This window comes from Cladophialophora carrionii, assembly GCF_000365165.1.
Source record: "Cladophialophora carrionii CBS 160.54 unplaced genomic scaffold supercont1.1, whole genome shotgun sequence".
NCBI classification, from domain to species: Eukaryota; Fungi; Ascomycota; class Eurotiomycetes; order Chaetothyriales; family Herpotrichiellaceae; genus Cladophialophora; species Cladophialophora carrionii.
The window spans coordinates 1,746,802-1,764,419 of record NW_008481816.1 but is presented as its reverse complement, the minus strand read 5'-3'; the positions used below and the strand labels follow the sequence as shown (position 1 = coordinate 1,764,419).

General features: G+C 54.9%; 6 protein-coding genes across 6 annotated transcripts; 3 read left to right on the top strand and 3 right to left on the bottom strand.

The window, feature by feature from the left end:
* Window positions 1-419: 419 nt before the first annotated feature.
* Window positions 420-1,643, bottom strand: G647_00625 (uncharacterized protein; the record flags this gene model as incomplete). Its single annotated transcript, XM_008724028.1, has 2 exons — window positions 420-1,410; window positions 1,462-1,643. The coding sequence occupies 2 exons, from the start codon at window positions 1,641-1,643 to the stop codon at window positions 420-422; spliced, it is 1,173 nt and encodes a 390-aa protein (XP_008722250.1).
* Window positions 1,644-2,113: 470 nt separating this feature from the next.
* Window positions 2,114-3,244, bottom strand: G647_00624 (uncharacterized protein; the record flags this gene model as incomplete). The annotated part of the gene is made up of 1 exon (XM_008724027.1): window positions 2,114-3,244. The coding sequence occupies one exon, from the start codon at window positions 3,242-3,244 to the stop codon at window positions 2,114-2,116; it is 1,131 nt and encodes a 376-aa protein (XP_008722249.1).
* A 415-nt stretch (window positions 3,245-3,659) lies between these two features.
* G647_00623 (uncharacterized protein) lies at window positions 3,660-5,489 on the top strand (the record flags this gene model as incomplete). The annotated part of the gene is made up of 4 exons (XM_008724026.1): window positions 3,660-3,773; window positions 4,024-4,494; window positions 4,567-4,884; window positions 4,968-5,489. The coding sequence occupies 4 exons, from the start codon at window positions 3,660-3,662 to the stop codon at window positions 5,487-5,489; spliced, it is 1,425 nt and encodes a 474-aa protein (XP_008722248.1).
* Window positions 5,490-8,003: 2,514 nt separating this feature from the next.
* G647_00622 (uncharacterized protein) lies at window positions 8,004-8,858 on the top strand (the record flags this gene model as incomplete). The annotated part of the gene is made up of 1 exon (XM_008724025.1): window positions 8,004-8,858. The coding sequence occupies one exon, from the start codon at window positions 8,004-8,006 to the stop codon at window positions 8,856-8,858; it is 855 nt and encodes a 284-aa protein (XP_008722247.1).
* Window positions 8,859-9,959: 1,101 nt separating this feature from the next.
* On the top strand, window positions 9,960-12,508 carry G647_00621 (uncharacterized protein; the record flags this gene model as incomplete). The annotated part of the gene is made up of 2 exons (XM_008724024.1): window positions 9,960-10,231; window positions 10,285-12,508. 2 exons carry the CDS (start codon window positions 9,960-9,962, stop codon window positions 12,506-12,508), a joined length of 2,496 nt encoding a protein of 831 aa, XP_008722246.1.
* A 613-nt stretch (window positions 12,509-13,121) lies between these two features.
* Window positions 13,122-16,495, bottom strand: G647_00620 (uncharacterized protein; the record flags this gene model as incomplete). The annotated part of the gene is made up of 7 exons (XM_008724023.1): window positions 13,122-13,623; window positions 13,695-14,824; window positions 14,871-15,751; window positions 15,802-15,917; window positions 15,979-16,175; window positions 16,229-16,344; window positions 16,402-16,495. 7 exons carry the CDS (start codon window positions 16,493-16,495, stop codon window positions 13,122-13,124), a joined length of 3,036 nt encoding a protein of 1,011 aa, XP_008722245.1.
* Window positions 16,496-17,618: the final 1,123 nt, after the last annotated feature.

Sequence of the window (17,618 nt, the reverse complement as noted above, 5' to 3'; positions counted from 1 at the left end):
ACAGTGGCTGTTGAGGCTGAGCAGCCGATGATCGAGTCGCCGTCCAATCGATCTGTTTCTCGAGCTGGACTTTTGGTAATTAATGAAGGTCTTTTTGCGTCTCCGACGTGGTCTTCGAAGGCACTCGCTAGCCATATATATATGGTAAAAGCCAACCCAGCAGCCATTGAGCTCGGGAGCCTCCATTTCGGCTATGTTGGAAATTTGTCTTCGTATCGTACAAATTCGGAGCTGGGTATCTTCGTCGTCAAGGGCCAAGCAGCCTTCCATGGTCTACGCCTGTCCCGAGCGCCATTTACATGCAACAAGTACTTCGCCGAGAATCGTACCCAGAAAAACCGTTCTGTATGAGTTACATAGTACTGTACATTGTCGTCAGAGCCGTCGAGTACGGGTGTTGAGCGAGCAGCGCCTTGCGATTATGAAGTCGTTCCAAAAAGCCGCAGGACAATCTCATAGGTGGAGAACATGATCGCCGCACTGGGCACGGCCCGAAGCAGGTGCGGTGTCATGCCTCCGTACAGCCCAGCCAAGCCTTCTTCTTTGGCAACCAGGCGGAAACACTGGATCAAACCGGTGTATTTCATCGTGGGCCTTCCTGTCTCGGAGATGACGGTCGGAGCCTGCCGTAATCTAGTCCTCACGACCTCATGCGGATATGTGATGACAGCGGCAAACAACTTGGCACTGGCGGCTGCACCGAACTTGCCTCCAAATTCTTCCACGTTGTCGAGCATGGTCCGTTGGTAGCCAGCAGCCGCGAGTCGTCGGGCTTCTCGTCTAGCCAGTGCCAGCTTCATCCGCTCATACAGGACCCACTGCAGCGTAGATTCGGTGACCCCCAGATAAGACGCTGACAGACCTCGATACAAGCCTCGAAAGCCCTCGTGTCGGACAGTTTGCCTGATACAGTCCCAACTGTTTTTGTATTGTCGTCCTCTGGAAGGATCGTTGCTCGCGTTGTTCTTGTCGAGTTGCAGCCGGGTCTTGACAACCCAGATGGGATTGGTCGCTGTACCCGTGGCAACACCAGCTGTAGCTGCCGCTAGAAGATGAACGCTCCAGGCGTTCTCTCGTCCCTCGGGGTTCAGGTAGTTATTCAAGATTCTCTTCCCGTTTCCATAGACGAAGAAATTGATGCTTCGTGCGGGAACCACACCTATTAGGTTGGCACCAAGACCGCGAAACAGCGCTCTGAAGCCTTCATGCTGGTAGATCGAATTAAGCAGTTGAATGGTCTCTGCAACGTGGAAATATGCGGCTCGAGGGACCGATGTGAAGGTGAGTTTCTGCGGTACATGGTGTTGGGCGTGGAGTTGTCTCAGCTGTGCCTGGTAGAAGTCTGATTGTAATCGGGTCTTTAGGACATCGAGGGGAGAGGTGAGGGTCGCGGCGGCCATACCACCGAGCCTGTATATTGTCAGTGTGGTTCAGGATCCCAATACCCCAACGCGCGCATACCCTCCCGCAACGAAATGAGCCCATGGCTTGGCCTTGGGCCCGCCTTCTGTCACCGTAGTCGTACTGCCATTGTGTCCGACCGGAACTACTTGTCCAGTCTCTCGGGGCTGCTGGATGAGGTTTTCTTCTCCTCTGGACGTGGTACCCGGGAAAGGCTTGGGCGTCGCCGCAGGAAAAATCATACGTCTCGGTGTATGTTCAGCGTCGGGGTCAGTGCAGTCCTGTCAAGCAAAGCCTCGGATACGAATATGCTGTACAATCAAGAAAGGAATGGAACGATTAATTCGGAGCACGAACAGCGAGTGACGACAACGAGTCTTGAGTTGCGAGTTAGTCACTTGATACAGGACGGCAAGGAAATTTTGGGTCGGGGCGGAAAAACATAGCATCCGAGACAGTCACGTGACTTCGTCGCAAGTTGCGTATCGGGCCGCATCCGGGGCTGTTATCGCCCGGATCGAAGTCGGCCTCAGTACGAAGTACCTCTGTGAACATTTCTTGAAGAACGTCCGATGCGTGGCAAAGAAACAGCATGGTTATTTCTCAGCCATGCTGAACGAAGCAAGACGCGTTGAGAGCCGAGCTGGATGGACAAGCCTTGACTGAGTGTTACTTTAGATAGGTGACCACCAAGCTGAGCTTCCACCGGAATTTACTCTATCTTCGTACTCTCTTTTCCACCGGAACTTTGCTCATTGACCTTCCCAGGGTCACGAAGAGATGCATCCTGAAATTGTACAGGCTCGTGTCTCTGCCGATTGACTTGCAACGTGAATACATCAAACCTCTGGTACCCTCCAACCACATCATGGTACTGCTTGCCTTCTATGCACTCGTTCAAATCCAAGTCCGCAAAGAGGATCGCCTCCTTATCCGTCACGACACTCTGTCCATCCAGTTGTTGGTCGGTAGCGACATCTACGGCCAAGCAGTCGTCGACAGTCCTGCCGGTCGGGTCCAGGAATTGACTCGCCGCCCGAGGGTAGCTTGCGAGCTTTCTCAGCATCGCTTCGGGCGCGTCCGTCATTGCAGCAATTTCGCTCATAGCTGCTTCATCGATGTGGCCCGCACTCATGATGCCAAAGCATTTGGCCTCGAAACAATGCGCGGCCGCTCGGGTACGATTCGCCGCAATATTGTCATAATTGCGACTTTCTTTCTTGGTCGAGGCCGCATCAGCAGCATCATCTAGAGGCCGTGTTGGCCAAATGGCCGGCCAGCTGGAGATATGGACCTGCTCGCCCTGCGCCATGAGAGAATACCGCGCCAGGGGATTCGTGTTCTCGCCACAGATCAGGGCCCCGATCTTGCCATACTTGGTCTCTGCAACACGGAGACCGTGACCATCTCCAGGCGACCACGTGAGCTTCTCGTAGAACGTAGGCATTAATTTGCGATGATGGACCAGGATCTCCCCATCCTCTCCGATGATCAAGTTCGTGTTGAACAGCGTTGCAGAGCTATACCGTACTTTCTCAGATATGCCTAGACTCACAGTAACGCGGGCTTTGCGCGCTGCTTGGCGGATCTGAGAGATCTCGTCACCATCGACATACACGGACTCCTGTACCATGCGCTGAAAGAAATGGTGAGTCTGTGTCGGCGGAAGTAACGAGGACCACACCGGGAATCCGGGGATTGCAGACTCCGGAAACACCACCAGGTTCGCGGAGTGTCGTGCTGCGGTCTTGATACAGGTGATGGTCTTCTGCGTCGTCCTCGCGGCACAGAGAACATGAGGCGAGACGTGGCATGTGGCAGCCCTCAGCGTCGGCAAGGCCATGTTACAATGTGCTGCATAGCACCGAGCACTGGTAACCCAAAATGGCCTGCTACCGAGCTGAACCGTTTCTGTATCAGGATTGAGAGCCACGCCCCGATCATACGACGAGTCGCCTGATAATCCGGGGTACTTGGAGCAGTGCCACACGCTCGACTCGTCTCCAAGCAATCGGAAGTCACTGGCCAGATTCGGAGACGGTAGCCTCGGTTATCGGAATATGCGAAGAGTAACCGTCGCAACCGGCTCCAAGCTGTCTGGTACAGTAAGGTCGGCCGTTTGATCTGATCACTAAATCCAGACACAGACCTCATTTAATCACTGCGGACTGTGTACGGAGTACCTATCCATCTTCTATATCTTGGCCGGTCAACTTCTCCAGGAATTCTCCAGCTCACAACAAATCAATCACACAACAATGTCGGTCCCTTACCTCCTCAACAGCGCCACCGGGCACATTTCCGCCTCCGAGAAGATCCCGGTTATCGCCAGGCCCTTCGTCAGCGAGCGGGCGAAGAAGACCTTGGACCTGGTAAGTAGTATCCCTGTCTCATTGATGCTCTGTTTTCGCTCCCATGTGTCATATGACGAGAAACGGAAGAGAGGACCCTGGACCGTGGAATCACAAGACCTGGGAAGGAACAAGAAATTCTCTAGAAACCCGCTGTCCCCAAGCTCTCAAATCCATGAAATCCATTGTTTAGTCTTTCTTTCAAAAAGCGGAGAGAACACGGACAATCCACGAGAGTATCAAAATATGAACCAACCGTCTCAATGCATAGGTCGAACGCTTCGTCGAAGAAGACTGCGTCCCCGCCGACGCCGTCTTCGCTCAGCAGATCAACGAAAAGGGCCATGACACCGTCTCCCGCTTCGACTCGCACCCGCGGGTCATCGAAGATCTCAAGACCAAGGCCCGCAAGCTGGGCCTCTGGAACATGTTCCTTCCCAAGAACCACTTCAAGGAAGGCGCCGGGTTTTCGAACCTCGAGTACGGACTTATGGCCGAGTATCTGGGCAAATCTGTGACCGCGAGTGAGGCCTGTAACTGCGCCGCCCCGGACACGGGCAACATGGAGGTTTTTGCAAAGTACGGCACCGAGGAGCAGAAGAAGCAGTGGCTGGTCCCGCTGTTGAACGGCGAGATCAGGTCGGCCTTCTTGATGACGGAGCCACAAGTGGCGAGTAGCGACGCGACGAATATCGAGTTGAACATGAAGAAGGACGGGGACTACTACGTGCTTAACGGCCAGGTATGTGTTTCTCTCTCTCTCTCTGCATCACGGTCTACGCCGGAATCAGTGTTCTCTGACAGCAGTGTGAAGAAATGGTGGTCCAGCGGTGCCGGTGACCGCCGCTGCAAGATCTACATCGTCATGGGCAAATCGGACCCTGGCAACAAGAACGTCTACCGTCAACAATCGGTCATTCTCGTGCCGGCAGACACCCCGGGCATTACGATCGAGCGCATGCTCTCCGTCATTGGGTTTGACGACGCGCCTCACGGCCACGGCCACATCCGCTTCAACAACGTCCGGGTGCACAAGAGCAACATGATCCTTGGCGAGGGCCGTGGGTTCGAGGTTGTCCAAGGCCGTCTGGGGCCCGGTCGTATCCACCACGCGATGAGATCTGTTGGTGCTGTAAGTGCCATTCATAGCAGTTCTCCTGCTGCTGCTGCTGCCGCTGCTGGAAACATACTAATCGGGCCGCCACCCCCCGCCAGGCCGAGAAAGCACTGGAATATTTCCTTGCCCGCATGAACGATCCCCAAAGACGCCCCTTCGGCAAGAACCTTTCCGAACATGGCATCATGCTCGAACGCGTCGCCCGCTCACGCATTGAAATCGACTCTGCCCGCCTGGCGGTGCTCAACGCGGCCATTAAAATCGACCAGTCCAACGCCAAGGATGCGCTGAAGGAGATCGCCGAGGTCAAGGTCCAGGTGCCCAACATGCTCCTGGACGTGCTCGACCGCGCGATTCAGGCTTACGGTGGCGCCGGTGTCTCGCAGGAGACTCCTTTGGCGTTCATGTGGGCAAACGGACGGACCATGAGGATCGTGGACGGTCCTGATGAGGTGCACATGCTGCAATTGGGACGGAACGAGAACAAGCGCGGCGCGGCTCTCTTGAAGAAGATTGAGGCGCAGAAGGCAAAGTCCCGGGAGTTGCTGAAGCAGTATGGACTGCAAGCGAGGGATCCCTTGGAGTTGAAGCGTGTGAGCGGTGGGCAGTCCAAGTTGTAGGCCTCCCGGCGCCGTCGGAATAACCGTCGTACTGGATTTGTAAAATTGCCGGAGAGATCGGGACACGATGGGACATTGGACTCGCACGTTTTCGCCTTTGCCATGACTGAGCTAATGCCAGGCCTTACTCCAGAACGGCGGGCTATGTAATGACATCCTCAAGCGCGATACTGCGGCACGCCTTAAAAGGACAACCACACTTCATGTCGGGCTAAGGGTTCCAGGGGTTCCAAGATTCGGGACACTTCCGATGCGTAATGGCACCAGATGGCAGGATCACTGCGATTGAGAGTTCTACGACACCCGTAGAGCGGCAGAACCGTGGCCGAGGGTCTGATGCCTGCGTCCCGTGTTCATGTCCGGGCTTTCCTGTCCCGCCAACGTGGCCGCGTGTGTGATGTCTTCACCATCCCGAGCCTCGCCACCAGCATCGCGGTCTTCCTGCCTCACCCTCTTCACATTCACTCCAATCAAGTAAATTGCTCCCCTTTTAGGCATATGTATTTCGAACGGCAAATTTGTCTCGACAATCCCGGACAAAGTCATCCGCTTCTTGGCCAGGGTTTCACAGTTAATGGGCACTTTGAGGGATGGGGTTGTCACGACACTTGTAGAATCGTTTGCGGGAAAAACCTGCTGCCCAAACCGGACAGAAAAGGTTTCACTTACCTTCGATCCAACACCGCAGGATAATGTGGATGATGGTTCAAGGGGAAAAGTTTTTGCAACCTTTGAGAATCGACCTCTCTCTTTCTTCATCGACACCTGCCATTCACCTTTCTTGGCAAGACTTCGTCCGTGCCAGCCCGGTTATCCTGTTTTTAGAGCACGACAGGTGCGATCCGACCATCGACTTGATTTCTTGAGCTATGCGGTAAACGAGCCGGCAATCAGCAGTCATCGGAGCCCTCCGACTGTGCGGAACCTAAATCGACCTGCACGCCTTGATATTCTCTCGGACAAGCCAGACAGCTCAGCGTGTGGCGGAGAGGAAGGTTGAGAGCAGGTTCGCCGACACGTGAGAGTCTGGCGCGATCTTCCGACTGCGCGCGCCCCATGAGGCTGTTATTGGTAAGTGTATCCGCGAATGAAGCTCAGGTTTTGACTTCGTGGCCTCCAGAGGGCGCATGTCGTGCTGGAGCTCTCGCAGTGCGTCAAGGTCGTTTGTGTGGATGAAATCGTGCTCAGGCCTGAGAGTCGGTACAAGAGACACACCGAGCTGGAGGGGCGGATGTCAACCTGCTCGGATCCATTCTCAGGACACTGGCAAGACGGCAGCGTTGTCCTGCACTCTTGAGCCTTGTGCGAAAGGCTATTATCATGCACAGTCGGCGAGCGTCGAGCGTGATTGGGTGGCGCCTCCCACGACTAGTTGTCCAGGCGGATCGCTCCCAAGGTTTGTCCACCGTCTCTTGACAAATAAAGGTCCATCGACGAGAAAGCCGAACACTCTGTGGCTTCCTCTGGAGAAGAGGGGTCATTGCGTCTTGGGAAAGACTGCCGTTTGAGGAGGAGGGGCGGATCGTGGGAGTGGTTTGGAGCGAGACGAAAGCAACGTCTGCGGGTTTTCCGCCTGCGAAGATTGAGCAGAGTGTACGGACTCCATCTCAACGGGTGGTTCGCACACTCGCTGGTACTCGTCTCGCACGACCTGTCCCAAACTATACTCTGTACGCTCGAGTCTCATGGCGGTGGTGGCGAAGCGCCATGGCCACCTTGAAGATCTGCAGGGACCGTCGCGGCAGAAGCCACGAAGAAGTTTACAGTACCGGCTGCGAGTACTCTTCAGTCCTGTACCTCGCATTCGTGCCGCTGACTGCGACTGCTACTGCTACTGCGACCTCGGTGATCTGCCCTTGACGGCAGTCCTCCCCACAAGATAGTGTCAACTCTATCCTGATATACTTTGTGATGTTCGTGCGGGAGCTGAGTCCGTCTTGACCATGCAGTCAACCGCCTGGGCTCCAAACTCAATTGCGGGAATCATCGACCTTTCTTGTCGCACAGCTCACATCACCTGCCGCATTCATTCAAGGCCTGTACACCCTCGGCCAGCTTAAGTTACAGCCACGACTTCCGCGGCGCATCGAAGCGCTTTCAGTGGCCTTTGGCTCTCCGGAGGTTGCCCCAACCATCAATAGTTGATCTGGCTGTTTAGCTTCGCGCACCCATCATGTTCAGTCTCGTCTGCTCCGCTCGAGCTCTCCGTGTGATACCTTTTGGATGCTCGCGATTCCACCCTCGTCCATCCTTCTACGGGGTAATGAGGGATACCCAGAACTGGCATTGCTTCTGACGCGTCACCAATGGCCCCCCGGTCCTATTGACGGTACCCCGTGTGGCCGTAGATGCCCCGCCAATGGCTTTTTAGCTTTTACTCAGCGCCGGATTGACATATCACCGTGACCTCAGTTTTCAGGCTGTGCCCGCGGGAAACTTTCACATCACTGCTTCTGTCATGCTGTGTGCGTATAAGTAGCCCCGCTGTCAGCGACATGTCGATTCCCGTCAGGCATGGCGTCCGACGGCAGTGCAAGTTCCGCGTCCACCGCGCCCAAATCGAAGCAGGAACGCATTCGTGACAACCAACGACGCAGTCGAGCCCGTCGGCAGGAGTACCTCGCTGATCTCGAGAGAAGGGTGAAAGAGTGCCATATCAACTGTCGCGAGGCCGAGCTGCAGCGCTCTGCATTCGCCCATCTCCAGGTCGAAAATGCCCGTTTGCGAGATATTTTAAAGGCCGCCGGCATCAATCCTGATCTGGTCGATGGATTTGGCCGCCACAGTGAGGCAGCAGCACAGGCGGCTGCGCACCGTCACATTAGACCCAAATTCCAGCCAGCGTTCCCAGGCGAACAACCAGACACCACGAATGCAATGACACAGGCATCGAGTCCCGGCCAGTGCTGCCCTCCGACCTTGACTTCCTCGCAGCTTTGCGCATCGGCTCCCGCCTTGCCCATGGATGCTCCCGGCGCGTTTGGCAACCAGCAGGCGGTGCCGTTCATGGCTGCTCCGACCACCGACGCGATGGATCTGTCCCTGACCGCTGATATCTCGCCCACCCTGGAGGGCTGGACCCTGCGGCCGGATGACAAGGAGTCCATGGAAATCCCCTTTTGTTGCGATACCTTTCTCATGCCGTCCGAAGGACCACCGCTGGTGGACGACGGAAATACTATCCAATGCTCTGTAGCCAAAAAGATGATTGATCAATATCACCCTACGCCGACAGAGATGGAGGAGATCAGAGCCCGACTTGCCGCGGGATTCGCTCTACCACGGCCTTCCGAACCCGGCTGTCGGGTGAATACACAGCTCCTTTTCGACGTCCTGCAGGACATGAACTCACGCGAGCTATATGGCTGAAATTAAGTCATTGGATTTCGTGATGTGTTCTACCAATCCGAAACCCTAAGCCGCCACCCTTCTGCGCCTCTGGAAAACGCCTGCTCACATGCCAGTGTTGTACGAGAGAGGAGCTTCGGGACGAGGACCTACAGTGGCTTCAACCGCTCCGTCGCTGTCGACACCCTGCGTGGCGACTGCACCAGCAACAGTAACGGCCAACTCAGAGCTTTCTAAATAGGCCAGTCTCTAGGCGGAAGCTGGGCTTTCTGGTCCGAAGAGGTCGACAGAAGGACGACAGTACAGTCGACGATGGGTAGTGTGGCGACCCGGACAATGAGACGCTCCGATGAACGACGAGACTACCTTGAGGCCAGGGGGCATCATGATAGCGAAGCAGACGAGTGAGAGTGAGAGTGAGCGGACGTCCGACCAATCCATCTCGGAAATTCCTCTCCGCCGCTGTTACTCGACATGCTACCGGAGGTGGCGGATGGGGATATCTGTGGACGAAATGGCACTTTTTATCGTCGCATCTATGTTGACGGACAGGTGATTTCAGTGTAAGCTGGCCGAGGTGCATTAGTCTTGATAGAATACTGCCACTTGTCACCTGCACATAGATGCATGGAGGGAATTATGCCACGTTACAGTAACACTCGCAGGCCGTCCATTACTGGGGGCTCCTCGATACCATTCTGGCGAGTTGGTACATTCGAGCCCGTGTACCTTGAGACACGCGACGCAAAGGACACCAGCTGCGATGCGTCCAGTACCTTATCTCGTGTTGGGCTGACCGTCCAAGCGAAGAGCTGGCAAGGACAGCCACAGACGGCCTAGGTACGCGACAGGAACAGGCATAGCGTAACATGGGGCTGCCGAGGATCTGTGGTCGCTGCTGGTCACGCACCCTCGATGCCGTCATTGCGTGATTGGAGAAGCGGCGATGGTGTGGATGGTGTTGCAGCCAGTTTGATCGGCTGACCATCAGCATCAGCAGCTTGCTTCCCTTCGCATTCTTTGTTCGGGCAGCTCCTCCATTCTTCGCTGGCTTCAAGCTCTCTATTGTTACCTTGTGTGTTTTGGAGCAGCCACGCCGTTCTTCGTCTGCTGTGGCCCATCATGCGGCTGGTTTCCGCATGGGCACTTCTCGCTGCCGTCCCCTCCTTGGTCGAGTCGTCGCGCTTGACTCCTCCCGTGCTGCCGTTGATTGTGCGCAACCCGTACCTGAGCACATGGCTGGGCAACGCGAGAGACCCGCCGTGGGAGAAATGGCCCATGTTCTGGACAGGCCAGGAGATCGGCTTCTCCATCCTCGCCAGTGTGCCGGATCAACGGACGGCGTATCCGTTGCTGGGAAGGCCTCAAGATTCTCTGCCCAAGAAGGATCAGAAGTATGGTCCTGCTCCTCCTTGACCCCTAGAAGTGGCTCTGACCTCAAGGGCAGCTACACCATTGCCTACCCGATCTATCACGGCGCTACGTATGATGCCTCGACGACCAACCTGTCCTATTCTCTCCCGCTCCCTGCGTTCTACTCGGAATCCAGCCACATCGATATTACCATCTCGTTTTTGTCGCCCATAACCCCCACTTCGACGGTCAGACAGTCGATCCCGGCGAGTTATGTCACGGTCTACGTGTCAGGCAATGTGCCCCTCGACATTTACACCGACGTGAACGGTCAATGGGTGAGTGGTAATCGGGGCAGTAAAATTGTCTGGGGACTCGACCATACGGCCTTGGAGGACACATCCCACGGCTTCAAGACGTGGAAAGTGAAGAGGGCAGTGGAGCAGCTCTTTACCGAGTTCCAAGATCGTGCTGAATGGGGTACCCTATACTTCTCGGCGCCTTCGGACGTGCGCCATGAGGCTGGTGTTTCGGCGCGATTGAGGCAGCACTTTGCCCGGACCGGGACGCTTGGAGACCGAGTCGACCAGGATTTCCGCTCCATCATGGACGAGGAACCGGTGTTTGCCTTTGTGAAGGCATTTCCCCTGAACAGCACCCGTGCCTCACACCACCAGCAGAGTGTCACATTTACCCTCGCGCATATTCAGGACCCAGTGGTCCAGTTTGCGGCGGCTCGAGGCTTGACCTACATGCGCCCTCTGTGGGAGTCTTACTTCCCTACTGTCCAAGAAGTGCTCACTTTCCACTATCTCGACTTTCACCACGCACGGACGTTAGCAGCTAACTACTCGGCACAACTGGCTGTCGACGCTTACAAGTCTGGCGCTGAGGACTATGTGGACATCGTCGCCCTGTCTGCGCGCCAAGTGCTCGGTGCGACGAGCTTCTCTGGCACGCCCGACGATCCGATCTTGTTTCTGAAGGAGATTTCCTCGAATGGAAACTTCCAGACCATTGACGTGATCTTCCCAGCCTTCCCATTCTTCCTGTACACCAACCCTCGCTGGCTCGGATACCTCCTTGAACCGCTCATTGAGCACATGTTGAGCGGGCAATATCCTAACAAGTATGCCATGCACGACCTGGGCTTTCATTTCCCCAACGCCACCGGCCATCCGCTTGGACAAGACGAATACATGCCGGTGGAAGAGTGTGGAAACATTCTCATCATGGGTCTGGCCCTAGCCAATGCTTTGAAGAATGGCGAGGGCTGGTCTGCCTCTGCTGCCTGGCAGCCCATGTCGGGTGTTCCGGTCCCCACGGTCCTGTCAGAAAACATTGCCCCCTTGTCTGTCGGCAAGGACGATGATATCCTTTACATCGACAATGCGTGGGCTGGTCAGTCCGATAGCCTGAACAAAGCCAGAAAGTGGGTACACAGGAGCTACCGACTATGGAAGCAGTGGACAAGCTATCTGGTCGAATTCGCCTTGTTGCCCCACAATCAGCTGTCGACCGACGATTTTGCTGGCTGGCTGGCGCTGCAGACAAACCTGGCCCTCAAGGGCATAATAGGTATCAAAGCCATGGCTGGCATCGCCGAGATCGCCGAGTATCACGAGGACGTCAAAGTGTACAACAACATCTCCAAGGTCTACATTGCAAAATGGGAGGAGTACGGCATTTCGCGGGACAAGACCCATGCCAAGGTTGCCTACAACTGGTATGGTTCTTGGACTACCACCTACAACCTCTACGCGGACAGCCTGCTGTGCTTCCACCTTGGGGACAACTCTTCGTCGACCAGCAAGTCGTCGATCGCGGGCCGCTTGGAGTATCAGAAGCCCCTGAAGGATTCTATTCCTGGGGATAAGGATGGCTTCGTGCCCAAACATATATATCAGATGCAAAGCGATTGGTACTACACAGTGCGACAGAAGTATGGCCTGCCCCTCGACTCAAGGCATCTGTACACCAAGACCGATTGGGAGTTCTTCGCCATGGCCGTTGCCGCCCCCAAAGTCCGAGCTGAGATTCTGCAATCGGTCGCAAAGTGGGTGAACGAGACCGTGACAGACCGACCGTTCACGGATCTCCACCAGACGGAAGGGAAAGGAGACTTTCCCGGGCCAAACTTCTTCGCTCGACCAGTCGTGGGAGGTCATTTTGCATTCTTGACTCTGGGACAGGCATGCGGCGGGAGAGCGAATGACGGGTTGAAATTTCTGGATGACAGTGTCGTGAAGGAGATGGATGTAGAGGCGGTACTGAATGCGGAAATGGCTGACGCTGCATGGCACACGCTTGAGCTATAGCACTACATCAACATGTATATCAGACTGCACTTGTAGAGTCTGGATTAGCTACATGTTGTTGGCCTCGTATCAATAGCACCAATCTTATAAGCACCACCCATGCACGGTCAGCTCGGGTCCTTGCTCCATTAACTTCTGCCTCCTGTTCATTCGAGGAATCTGTCTCGTGTACAGTTCGGGTGTAGATTTCTGAATTCGTACAAATATGAACAGCCCAGGCTCAGACGTGCCCTTCCCAATACTATATTATTTGCCTCTGTATTGGTTTGGGCCAAGGTTATCTTCCTTTAGACGACCTCGAGGTTAGATTGAGTACGGAGTGCTCCGTACTTGGTGCTCCGATCCACGGGCACTCACGAAACGTTTCTCCCTTTCTCCTTCTTTTCCTTTGCTTTTATTCCCCTCATCTTCCTGCGTTTTTTTGTGGTCGTCCTTCTCTTCAATCTCTCTTCTCCTGCCTCTATTCGTCGTTGTTTTCAATCTTTCTTCTCCCGTTTCCGTTTGTTGTTGTTGTTGTCTCTTCAATCCCTCTTCGCCCGTCTTCACCTCCCGTCTTCAGTTGTCGTTAATTTCAATCTCTCTTCTCCCGTCTCCATTTGTTGTTGTTTTCTCTTCAATCTCTCTTCTCCCGAATCTCCGTCGGAACGACACCGACATTCCTCTCATAATCCTCCGCCACGACATCGACATCGAGATTGAACTCGGCCTCACCCACCAGCCTCTTCGTGTCCGCCAGCAGATCCGCCAGATCCTCGCTCAGCATGGTGGTGCTGACCTGCATGACGGCAAAGGCACTGTACCCTGGTTCGCAGACGTGTTTGGTGGCCAACATGTCCGAGTCGAGCGACGAGAGCATTTCGCCCATGTGGAACCGTTCAGGGGCCCGGAGGTACGGTGGGAGCGGTTTGCCGCTGCCGATGGCGCCGGAGAGGATGGCAAGTAGGGACGTGACGCTCTGCGAGGTGAGTTCTAGGGACGCGATGAGTTGTTTGAAATCTTTGAGCCAGGTGCTGTTGTCGCCGCGCGAAGATGTGTCGGTCAGGGAGTCGGCAGACGTGGGCAGATCTCGGAACGTTTTGGTCGTCCATGAGATCATGGCCGTGAAGCGGAGGATGCTACCACCAAAAAGTCGTCAGCATTGGAGGTTGCAAATTCACGGGAAGAAGACTGGTGCGTGTGTACTCACTTCTGGGTGTGCATCAACAGGCGTTCATAGAGCTCCCTGGGGAATCGTCCTCCAAAGGTGGGCTCCCACTTGATGAACTTCAGATGGTTCTGCATCGCTTGAATCAGGATCAGTTCCTTTGCGAACAGCTGGGTTCGAGCCTTTTCTAGCCTCCGAAGGGGGCTTTTCTTGTCGTGAATATCCCCCTCCTGGCCCTTTAGCCGCAACGAGACCGCCTTGTGTGACGAGCTGTAATATTGCCCGAGCAGATGGAGGGCGTTTCCTAGGTCCCGTCGCATTTCGCTTCTTGCGGTCGTCACGCTGGGGAAGTATGTGAACAAGCAGGCGACGCCGACGCCGCCGAGCACACACGCCAGCCGGTACGGCGCCAGTTCATAGACCGGATGGAAGAGTTGGCCGTTCGATTCCGAGACCCGGACGCCAACCTGCTTGACCTGCAGCTCGTACGCCACGATCAACACGACGGTGATCATGCCGATCATCGGAATGACCGGATCGTTCGGTTTCGTCACCATGAGATAGTGGTAGAGAAACATGGTGAGACCCACAAACACAATCACCCCTGCGGTGTGGCCGTTGACAATGTACCAGTCGATGTAAGAAAAGACCATGGCGAGGAATGTGCCGAAAATCCTCACGAACTGACCGTACATGCCCGACCCGGCCGTCTGGGTCATGGAAATGGCCACCATGATGGCTCCCCAGATGATACGCTGCTTGATGTAGAACTCTTGCGAGTTGCGCAGGAAGGCCGAAATCGCGACCACCATGGTCCCCGTGGCGACTTTGAAGCCGAACCAGGATTCTGGGGAGCCAAACAGTCGAGGTATCAGTCGGAAATGGTTGGTCGTCTTCTCCCACCACGTTACTGGAGGGAGATGCTCGGGGTCTCGATGTACGCCGAATGCATCTCCCAGGTACACCGTTGGCGTGCCACTTCGGTAGGCGTACGCAGCATAGTCCAGATTGCTGTCTTCACGGAGAACGATTGCCCATGCCCACTTTTTCCAGTTCTTCCAGCTGGGAACGATCAGGCGCTTCTTCTTCATTGTGCCATCTTCGACTTTCGAGTCGGCGAATCGTACGAGGTCGAGGATGCCCGTTGCAGTGGCAACAACGCAGTATTCAATCTTTGAGACGTCAGCGCAAATTCACGACGGAGGTGACGCCACTCACATCGAGCAGCAGGTACAGCTGGGATGTATGTCGCTGATGGGAAGCCTTGTTTGCCACCTGAGATACCTCCATGCCGTTCAGTCGACACCAATCCTTCAAAGGTCCTTCTCGCTCGACCAGAAAGTGATTGATCGTCTGTTCAAGATACTTCGCGAAGCCCTTCCCTTCCGGTGAATCGGTCCCTCGCGCCTCGAGTTCTTCTTTTGTGGTGAAGGCCGGCTTCTTCGTGATCCGCAAAGTGTAGAACGCATAGTCGAGCCCTTCGATCATTGCTTGCCACAGGAGCTTGAAAGCCGGATCGATCCGGCCGAATAGCCCACTCCATCGTTCTTTTTCGACGTCATTCAGCGATCGATCCGACAGCTCGGAGCCGGACCCATCTTTGTGAGTGCTGACAGATGTCCATCCGCCTTGCGTTTCAACTCGGTCGTTCACTTGGATGGCCGTACCCAGTCCAGAAATGGGGATGAGGATGTTTCTCAGCAACTTCGAAATGCAAGAGTAGTCCTTCCCAGACAATTTGCTGAAGGTAACTTCACGCTTGACGTACCGCATCTCCGACTGGATTTTGATCTGACATTCGGTCGCTAGTGTTGTGAGCGCTTTCCACTTGTCGGCTTCAGGCCAGGGCGTCAGGCGCCCAGTGGGCTCTCCGGCGTCACTGTCACTCTCGACGCTGCTTGTTTTGCTCACGTTGTTCCAGTCACGAGAAGGTAGGGAGGTGAGCAACGCTCCTTTCGCATCAATGACACCCTTGAGAACGTGGAGGTATTCGTTTAGAGTCAATGTGACTAGGTCCATTGAAGTGATGGGTAAAATGACGAAGTGGACAGCAAAAGCCAGACCGAAGCCGACAAAGAATGTGTCAAGGAGATGTCGTGCTACGATCAGACGGTCAGCGCGGTGACTGGTTGATGGAGCCCATACACACTGAGGGAGTAAGCTTGTTCCATCTCTGGAAAGATGGCTCCATAGAGAGATGTGATGTTGATGTAGATACCGAAAACGATCAAAGGCAGGAAGTACTGTGGTCGAAAGGCGCGGAAACTGCCCATATCGTCAGCACGTGCAATTGCATTCCGCCTGATGCCCTCGACGAGAGACCAACGTATTGTATGCCCAGAGCCAGAAGAAGAACCACACCGCCAGGCAGGCACTGGCGGCCGCATTGTATGGAACAATCTGTGCATGTGGCACCGGTCCGTTGCTTCGTGGTTCTGCGGAAATGTGGGTAGTGTTCTGACGGGCTTTGATGGCAGTCCACATGTAGAGGAGGGATATTGCCGCCGCAAGACATGTCAGAAACTATGACACTCTGAGTCACGGATCGTCTGGGTGGGCTTCGACAACGGACTTACACAAGTAACAAGGAAGTTCTGCAAGAATCTGGCCCGTGGTAGGATAGGGACGACGAAAAGTGACATGATAGGAATGAGATAGCCGATGGTTGAGTAGCGATCCGACACAGTCTTGGCTTGATATCTGACCTAGTGAGCTCTCGTCAATCAACAGTTCTTCAGGTCAAACGTACATCGCAAGTCCAATAGTCGGCGCAACGGCTCCCCTAACGATGACCTGTTAGATGCATTGCGAAAGTCTGACTGGGCCTGAGGGCGGGCTGCCATGTTGGCGGAGAAGACTTTGCCGTGCGCGGTTGGAACTCTGGCATTGAACAACATACTTGAACATCAGCAGTAGCACGGGAAGGTTTAGCTTCAACCCCAGCTTCTCGTTGAGCCTCTTCAGTACAGACGGTTTCTGAGAGTCCGCCATGTTATCTGTCGATCAATATCCTTCCTCGGACTCGGTTCAGACCAACGAAACTGTTACCAGACCATTGAAAACAGGGGATCTTGTGGCTTGAAATGTTCTGTTTCCTGCGGCAGTTACTCAACTCGAAAGAGAGGGCGCTGAACAGGAAACACCAGACGAAACAATGAACGCGTTTTATGGTGAAGTTCGAGGCGTGATGGTCAGAGACGAGCCTAGGGCGCACAGCAGGAAAAGGGCCTTTGATGAAGGGCCGTCGGATAATGGAACTCGTCGCAGCCGAGACCCCCGTCCATGTCAAGCGAAAGAGTCTCTTTCTCAGCCGGTACTCGTGGGGGACGCATGCATATCAGTAAGCTTTCGCCTAAGCGTCCACGAGATGCCCGATCCGGAGGCATCAGGCAAGGCTGTAAGAATTTGGCCAGGTTTAAGTCGCTTTGTGGCCGTGCAACGTGTTTGAAGAACCCAACCCCCGAGCCCGCAACCGGCGCTCCAGCCTTCTGGGGGCCCAAAGGGTTTGAGTATCTAATGAACGGGCATCGCTTTGCTTGACTGGCTTTCGATCTGCTTGACGACCGTGGTAAGGAGACGTGGGCGGCATCATGAATACGGTGACAAGAAAGGAAAAAGGATGAATGTGGTCTTGGCGCTGAGTAGTAAGCAACCGAGGGTCCACCGGGCTTCATTAGGACTAGCGGCTACGGGACCTTGGTCATCTCCCAGCGGCTCTGACCAATCACGTGGATGACACTTTCACGAAGTTGTTCGTTTCAGAGCCGATTCCACGCTACTGCTCAATGCGGAGTTTGCAGAAGTTGTATCCCGTACTGAGGGTAATTAAGTGAGGGTCTTTTCACGGTGGTGGCATGCATCGGTTGACCGGCTACGGCGCTAAGCCTTGATACTCCCGCGTCTGGTGTCGTTAAGTGCCTCACAGCGCCAAGCTCCGTGCAGCCTTGCAGTTGATCATCAGTTCCC